Here is an 8584-nt window from a genome sequence, read left to right as displayed (position 1 = left end):
AACTCAGGCTGCTGATTGATTTCATCTGGTGACCCTTGGTTGTGCAGTTGGGGAAAAGGGTAAAATAACTGCTTGAGCCCACGTGGCTGGCAGCTTCTCAATGCAGACCTGCAGGGTCATGGGAATGAGAGTTTGAAAGCATGGGGAGATGACCACATTGCACCGTTCCCCTTTTGTCCTAAGGACTTGGGGGATTAACTTGAGGAGTGGGTCTCCAGATCCCACCCGGGCTGCAGGAGTCAGACGTGTCCCGATCTGTGGTGCTGTGCAGAAGCCGGCACAGGGGCGCTAAACCCCTAAGTTAGAGTTTCGGACCCCCTATTAATTTTCATCTGGTGACCCCTGGTTGTTGTGTATTTGGGGAAAGGGTAAATAACTATTTTTACTTGCCTAGGAGACCACGCAGCTGCGGATACTCAGTTGCCAGAGCCTTCAGGGTCTGGGGATTGAGGATTTAGAGAGCAGGGGAGATGAGTTGAGCCTCAGATTTGCACCTTTCCCTTTTCCTAAGGACTGGGGAATTCAACTGCGAGTGGGCTCCAGAATCCCAGCCCCGAATCGTCACAGAAGAGAGCGACGGACTAGAGCTGTTGAGCAGCAAGGACTGTGTGCACTGTGTGTCTTTAGACACGGAGCCTGATACTTGAATCAAGGCCCTGTAAAATTCATAGTATCACCCTCAGCATACAATTTGCTTGGGGCCTTGTCAAACTTGAACACCGATTTTCCTACCATGCGCACAGGATAGCAGCCGCTTGGTTAAAGGGGACTGGAAGACGGTTATTTAGTGTCCCTGGAGTCTTTGATGTTGAGAAAGTTGGGCGGTCATCACCTCCAGAGAGGTGCAGCAATATTGGGTCCCAAACACGGCCCTTGGCACTGTGTGCCACTGGCGACAAGCGCGGTCCATGTGTAGGCGAGAGAAGAAAGGAAAAATCCATGTTGCGTGTGGTCCTTCGGCTCATTTGAGATAAAGTATTTCCTTGGCATGTGTGAAAGCAGCCGGTAGTTAGGCACTGCAGGTGCCCATGGGACAGGAATTTGGCCTTTGGACACATTGGTACATTTCTCTTCCCCAACACTCCCCCTTTCTTAGCTGGGAAGCAAGTGAGATGGGGGGAAAACAACTGGTGTCCGTTCGTCTGCCCCGTTCTTTTTGGGTGGGAATGACCTGTTTTCTACGAATGGCGCAGTGTGCGACAGAAGACTCACAAGATCCGTGCCCACTCGTGTCCTGTGCAGTGCTGGGGGTGCCCCTTTCAGTGCGACAGCCCTTCTCAGGATCCACTCTCTATCTCGGGGTCAGGCGCCTCCCACCACCTCCTGGAGCCGCACCTCTGTGAGCCTTAGCACCTTGTCTGTCCGCAGTGTTGGGCCCCTCAGTGAGTCCACGTATATCTGACCCCCTAGGTCTCCTCACCCCTGAAGGGGTGAATCGCAACCCTGTTGTCTAGACCGAAGTGACTCTCAGCCAGCATAAACAGAGGGGTTTATTGAGAGTTGAACACAGCACAGGAAACTCTCAGGGCCTCAAGCCTGGCTCCTCAGCCCAGCAATATGCCCAGTCCCTGCCATCCAGGGTGGCTGCCTGCTTCCCCCCTTCAGCTGAGCCTCCAAATATCCAAGCGGCCCCCAATGCCTTGGCCTCAAACCCAACCCCTGTCCAATTGTCATTCTCGTCCAGGTAAAACAGGTCATAAACAGGAAGGCCTGGGTCTCTTCTCCTCTCAGCCCTCCTCTGGCCCCCCTCTGGCTGGAACCAGCTGGTCAGGTCACCAGGGTCCTCTCTTCGCAGCCCATTATCCTCCCACTGGCCAGAACTGACTGTGGACTCCTGAGTTGGAGCGTTTCGGGTCACCAAGTCACCAGTCACTGAGGTCTCCATCCTGCAGTCATCGGCGAGGGGTCCCCAAGTTCCCTCTCTGGTCCTCTGTAACAACAAACTCCCTCTCTCCTCACCTTGTTTACAACCAGTAACACCCGGAGACACTGAGTCCCCCTCCCTCTGCATGGCAACCCACAGGAAAAACACAGAAAACCCAAGAAAGCCCCCCAACTTCATCACACATAGCTATTCTGTCTCTCCAGTATTGCTCCTGGTGCTTCAGTTGAAAAATGTTGGTTGGTTGAGCCAGGCCGGCTCCAGAGGCTTTGCCGTCCCAAGCAGCCCATATAAAAAAAAAAAAGCCTGGATCTCCGATCTGCGAGGCAATTCAGCTGGAGGTCCTTCGCTCTGGCGGGAGTGAGGGACCCTCCACCGAATTGCCGCCGGAATACCTGAAAAGGAACTAGGTGCCTGACCGCGGATTGGAGTTGGCTTGCCACCTTTCGGCCCAGCAACCTTGCTTGGGAAAGCTGCATGCCTGGGGGAAAGCCGGCCCTGGCTCCAACACGTTCTTGGCGTATCTATAAGGTGCCCACAGGTGCCACTGTTAAGGTGCCACTTTGCTGCATACAGATCCAGACTAACACTGGGCTACCCCTCTGATACTGAACAATAATAAAGTATCTATGAAGTTGCTGCGCCTTTCAGGAAAGAGATAGCTGTGATGTGTGTGTCGAGTAGACAGCGAGCTAACTTTTCCGTGTGCATGTACTTAGCTGTTCATGTGTAAATAGAGGATGGAGCTGTCTTTCTAGGTTGTGAATCCCTCTCCCCCACTGTGCCCCTGGTTGTAGGCCAGTAGCTGTTGGTACAGAAGTATGATAGTAAAGTGTCCGTTCTCACTTCTTCCCGAAGCCTTTTGGATCCAAGGCGTGTAGAGCATTCGACTTACATCCATCTACAGGTGTGTGTCAAAACTTTTTCACTGCTGAGCAGATTGGGTCCAGGACAATCTTCCAAAAGACACCAGGAGAGGAAAGTGATCAGTGAAAAGTGATATGAATAGTGAATAGTAAAATTAAGAAAGGTCGGGTAGGTAGGATGCTGACTGCCTTGATGTGAACCTTATGAGGCCATTCCCAGCTGTGCAAAGAGGAGGGAGAAATGATTTGAAGCCCCCTTTTGCTCTTACATTCCTATTTGTCAGAGAGGGGAGTTGTATGTCGGATTTCATTTTTGTCAAATCAACTTCCCAGGCCAGTCCTGAGTGACAGCAGGGATGACTCTGTCCTCTACATGTAGTTTCAATTGTATGTTCAACGAACGTGAGAGGTCCAGTCGGGTCAAATGAAAGTTTCATATGATGCAAAGAGCATCGTGGTGGATGGGAAGGGGAGCCCCAGAGTCAGGTCTTTGTCTGAGGTTCTACTTGTCAGTATTAACCAGGAAGTGGAGCTGGTCAGCTTTGCATACACTGGATTGACCGAAGGGGTTTAAGCCAAGAAAGCAGGGAGTGTGTGGGGCCTGGATAGTGTATGGAGCGCTGGGTTGGTGGATAGCCAGAGAAAATCTAGCACAGGCTGGGAAAGGGTCTCTCTTTAATGAGATTGCCTGATACTTGGATCAGAGATGACACACACTATGCAGTGAAGGGCACCAGGGATGAACTAATTGTCTGGGAATTATGTACATAAAACCTGACTTTACCTCCTGGCCTGGGACCCTTCCTATTCCTGCGCCCAGTGGGGTATTGTTTATGGATCTGCAGACCCGCTGCAGCCCCTGGGATAAAGGAAAAGGGAATCTGCAGCTGGTGTTTTCTGTATTACCATTATAGGTTTCGGTTCACTATGTGCCTTGCCAGTAATTCTGGTGGTGTCCTCGTCATTCAGTTGCTCATTTGCAAATAAACATTATTGTTGGGATTGGCCCTGGAGATGATGAACTGCCCTTTGACAGCATACGTTGTAGTAATGGGAGAGGTGGCTTGAATTTGGGTGACCCACTCCAGGCCCTTCCCAGGAGCCTGAGGGACCCAATTCATGTAGTAATCACTGAAGGTGAACCAGAGGCTTTGCAAGGAGAGTCAGAGAGAGTATCTGGATTTTTTCACACCCATCCCAGACTCCACCAGCTGGTCATGGACACTTGGGAATATGGGACACGTTTAGAAATGGTGTTGAGAACAGTAAACAATATCTCCCCTTTCTCTGCAATGCGTTGAAGAGGGACAAATACCTTCCAAAGCTGCTAGAACTGAAAACCAAATGGAGCCAGCATCTCATTTCCCCTGGTGCTGGAGGTGAAGTTTCTCAGGAGGATTGTCCCATCACCTGCACGCAACAGACCCAGGGGCTGCCGGACTGTGTCTCCAGGTGCTGCCTGGGGCAGACAGAGGGACAGATTTTGAACAAAAAAACTCTTCTCAACTATTTGCATATTCCCTTCCTTATAAGACACAAGTTCCTGCCCTTTGCTTTACTCTCGGTCTTGAAGAAGAGAACTCAGAGGGCCCCTTATTCTGTGTTGGGAAGCGCCTGGGCTGGGGGATCATGTCTGTGCTTTTACCTAAAGGAGAAGTAAAATGATCTCACATCCCAAGATATCCTTCCTTGGCCTGATAGAGCGTGTTCTGGGCTCAGGGAAAAGCTCCTCTCATTCCTCACTTCCTTTGGGTTAGAGTGTGGGAGACACGAGTATTTGGCCTCAGGACCAGAATCTTAGAAACTGTCTGAGGACAAGGGGAAGCAGGTTCAGCTTTTTGTAGCCTGGGAGACCTGACAGTGACAATTGGCTGGTAGCTAATGCAGGGTGGGAATGTAACACAAGCCTTGGGGAGTCCTGGGCCAAATCTCATTCAGTGGGAGCTGCATTCTGTGACCCTAGTGCCCACCTGCCCCCCCACCAACAGGCCTCTGCTTCTCCCTCAGCAGCCGCCTCTCCCTGAGCTACCCCATTAAATCCAACCGTGTTCCTGTCTACAACCCTTAGTCACGTGACTGTCCCCAATGCCCTCAGTGCCAGCGCTGGGCTGAGTGATGTCATCATGGTCCGAGGGGCGGGGTCTGTTATCTCCATGGTGACTCTGTGACATTATGGAACTTTACTGTGAGTCGGGATGTCTCAGCTCCACCCCCTGACACAAGCGGAGAGTCTGGGCGGTGATTTCCCAATGTTACTTGGGTGAAAACAGTCCACGAGCCACTTTGGAAAGTCCCTGCGGTGCCACATTCCCAGATTCGGCGGAGCGGGGTTTGTTCAGCTGCTGGGTGATCTCTGCCCACAGCCCCGCCCGGCCTCTGAATGGCCCATTTCCATATCCAGCCTCCATCTCTCCGTGCCTCAGTCTCCCCTCTCTGAACTAGGGGCTGGGATAGTTCCGGCCTCCCGGCGGTGCTGTGAGAATAAAGGTGATAACCGTGTGAAGGGTGGAGACAACAAGATGAGGGGCCTCACATCGGTTATAATGAACTAATCACCTTCCGCTGCATTAATCCGCTAAACATTCCAGTTTGCTGAAAGGGCCAGAGCCTCTCTGGTGTAAATCCGGAGTAACTCTGTCTAGTGAAAGCAGCTGCGGTGACTTTACACCAGCGGAGGATTTGGCCCCAGGAGCAATTCGCTCTATCCGCTGGGTCTAATGCGAACCCCAATGCGCTTGTTCCCTTTGCACTGACAGACGCTGTCCTGTGAGTCTGACACCGAGACGGGCACCGGGGGAGCCAACCTGTCACGTCTGCGACGGGAGAGCGACTCAGAACAGGACTCACTCCGGATTGGGGTTCACAGGTGAAGCGAGGGGATCTCTGCACCCAGCGGAGCTCTGGGCAGGAAGGGGAGACACATTGCCCGGGAACGGAAGGGTTAAAACTGCCGGGAGGTTTGTGTTACATTCACCCGGGTGCCGGGTCTCCTGTGTGAGCCCGGAGCGGTGTGTGTGTCACTGCTGCCCCCGCGCGGCTGCCGGGAGAAGGGCGATTCCGCAGCCTGGGTTTTTGTAGGATCACAAACCGGTTTCGTGTCACTGTGTCTGTTGCACAGTAATAGCGGGCGGTGTCCTCGGGCTTCAGGCCGGTCATTTGCAGATACAGCTCACTCTTGGAATCATCCCTGGAGATGGTGAATCGGCCTTTCACTGAATCAAGGTAACTTGTACTACTCCCATCGTAGCTTATAGAAGCGACCCATTCTAGCCCCTTGCCAGGAGCCTGTCGGACCCAGCTCATGCCGTAGTCACCGAAGGTGTAGCCGGAGGCGAAGCCGGAGGCTTTGCAGGAGAGGCGGAGAGAGTCTCCGGGCTTTTTCACATCCCCTCCGGACTCCACCAGCTGCACCTGGGACCGGACACCTGGGAATAAAGACAGGCCATTAATATCGGTATAAAAACTGCGGTAACACAATATTCTTCTAACTCTGCCAGTTACTCAGAGGAGGAAAATACCTTCCAAAGCTGCTAGAGCGAAAATTACAAGGAGCAAAAATCCCATTTTCCCTGGTGCTGGAGGGGAAAGTTCTCAGGGGACTGGCTGGTCACTGCACAGACCCAGGGGCTGTGGATTGTGTCTCCGGGTGCAGCCTGGGCAGGGAGAGGCAGAGATTTAAACAGGAAAGAGTCTCCCTCATTTGCATGTCCCGGCTTTATAAGAGACACACACTCCTGCTGCCAGTGATCTGAGTGACTCGCCCTAGGGCTCCGGGTGCAGGAGTCAGACTGTCCCGTCCTGTGTGTCTGTGCAGCGCTGGGCACAGGGCGCTGGGCTCCTCCTGACACTTTCGGACCCCTGGGAGGAATGAACAGCTCCCTGCAGTGACTGTATTTCCTCACCCATGAACTGAGGGCCTGGCTATTGTGAGGTGATATTGGGGCTGCGGAGGGACTCAACTCTGGAGCCCCGTTCCAGGCGCACAAGGGCCATGCAATGTCCCGTCAGGGGGGTCAGCGTCCAGGGAGGGGTCGTGTCCCAGGGATCCATTGGGCTGGGCCACCCGCTGGAGAGGGAAGATTCCCCGTGGCGCTGGGAGGGATTGTGGATGGAGGCCCCTTTCCCTTCCCGGCAGTGACCGGCTCCATTGAAATGATCCGTGACACTAGGCTCGTGCTTCGGGCCGGGTCTGGGGCCCACCTGTGGGTGCAGGTGGGAGAAGCTGGGCGGGGGGCGGGGGGAGTCTGAGGGCGGAGTTAAGGTTTTGCAGTGGAGCCTCCCTGACATTAGTGGGCCGAGAGCGGCGTGTCTGGGAGATTTTCTTTAGGTGTGAGTAGAGGGAGGATTCAGGCTACAAAGAAGGAAGATGATTTTGCGCGGCTGATATTTAGATTCGTGTTTCTATTCGTGTTCCCAGTCACACGCCACGTTCCATTTACAGTCGGGTTGTAAACTCGGTGGGACTGAGAGAGGTTTTATGGTCTGTGTCTGCGCTGTGCCTGGGACTGTGGGAGCCTAGACTGTAATTTCAGGGCGGGCTCTTGATTTTTTGCCGCCCCAAGCAAAAAGATTTTTGGCTGCCATCAACCCCAGTCCTGGGCTCTCACCCCTCCCCCGCTCTTGTCCTCCTCCATCCGCACCCCCGCCACCCCAGCACTGGGCTCCCCCCTAGCAGTGCTGACTCTGCCTGCTACCCCCTGGCCTCCAGCTGGTCCTGCGCTGGCAGGGTCTGGGTAAACCCTCAGCCCAGGCTCCTTCCAGCCAGGGCTCCTGGCTCCAGGACTGTCTAGGACCCGGGAGGGCAGAGCCGGTGACCACCCTGGCAGGGGGCTGAGGAGCTGGGGCAGGGCAGCCCCAGGGGGAGCGGAGGTCAGGCCTTTCACGGCAGCTCCCCACCCTCTATGGCCCCGCTGCTGCTGCTGCTTCTGGCCGCTCTGCCGCCGTCCCTGGGGGGCTCGGGCTGCGGCACTGGAGGGTTGGTCACCTTGTGGCACCTGCAGGTGGCTTCATGTGCCGCACGGGGCGGCCCCCAACCCGAGTGTCCAGCCTGCCCGGCCCAGCCACAAGGTGTGGGAGCTGTTCCCCCTCGGGGCGAACCACAGCAGCCCCAGGGCGCCCGGCGCACGACGTGGTGCTGCTGCTGCCAGGGCCGGCTCTACGGGCTTGGTTTTCTCGTGCCTAGAGCCGGCCCTGGTTCCAGCTCCAAAAGTGGCAATGGGCACTTGTCAGAGCGGTTTTATGCTGAGATCTGGCCAGGGCCTCTGTGTGAAGCGTGCCAGAGCTGAAGGGAACGCCCTGGGACACAGGACTTCTCCTGTGATGTGTTGTGTTTTGTTTTGTTTGTTTTTTAAATATAAAACCCGTTTTACTTTCCTACGCGGCAGGGAGCTGGTGCAATCCGTGGTGTATTAAACCGCTCTCAATGTCTGCATGGAAACAGCTTCTCCTTTCTGTACCAGTCTCTGCTTTGCTCCGTGTCGCTGTGTCCTTTCTCCTCCTGACGCAGTAATAGGTGCCGGTGTCTGCAGCTGTCAGCGAGCGGAGCTGCAGGGAGAACTGGCTCATGGAGATGTCTGCGGAGATAGTGACTCGGCCTTGGAGAGATGGAGCGAAGCCTGTCTCCCCGCTATTGTGTGGGTACACGTACCCCACCCACTCCAGCCCTTTCCCGGGGGGTTGCCGGAGCCAGTGCCAATGGTAATGCTGAGTAGTGATGGAGAACCCGGAGACAGCACAGCTCAGGGAGAGGGTCTCTCCGGGCTTCTCCGCTCCTGGACCGGACTGGACCAGCTGCACCTGAGAGAGGACACCTGGGGAAACAGGATAAAATACAAGG

At 54.6% G+C, this 8584-nt stretch overlaps 1 gene segment (V, D, J or C); it reads right to left on the bottom strand.

The window, feature by feature from the left end:
• Positions 1–5586: 5586 nt before the first annotated feature.
• On the bottom strand, positions 5587–6390 carry LOC116828717 (Ig heavy chain V region 3-like). The segment is given in 2 exon segments: positions 5587–6173; positions 6267–6390. Coding segments are annotated over 2 exon segments (501 nt in total).
• Between the last annotated feature and the right edge of the window lie 2194 nt (positions 6391–8584).

This window comes from Chelonoidis abingdonii, chromosome 14 (assembly GCF_003597395.2).
Source record: "Chelonoidis abingdonii isolate Lonesome George chromosome 14, CheloAbing_2.0, whole genome shotgun sequence".
NCBI lineage: Eukaryota > Metazoa > Chordata > Testudines > Testudinidae > Chelonoidis > Chelonoidis abingdonii.
This window is presented reverse-complemented; position numbering and strand designations above follow the sequence as displayed.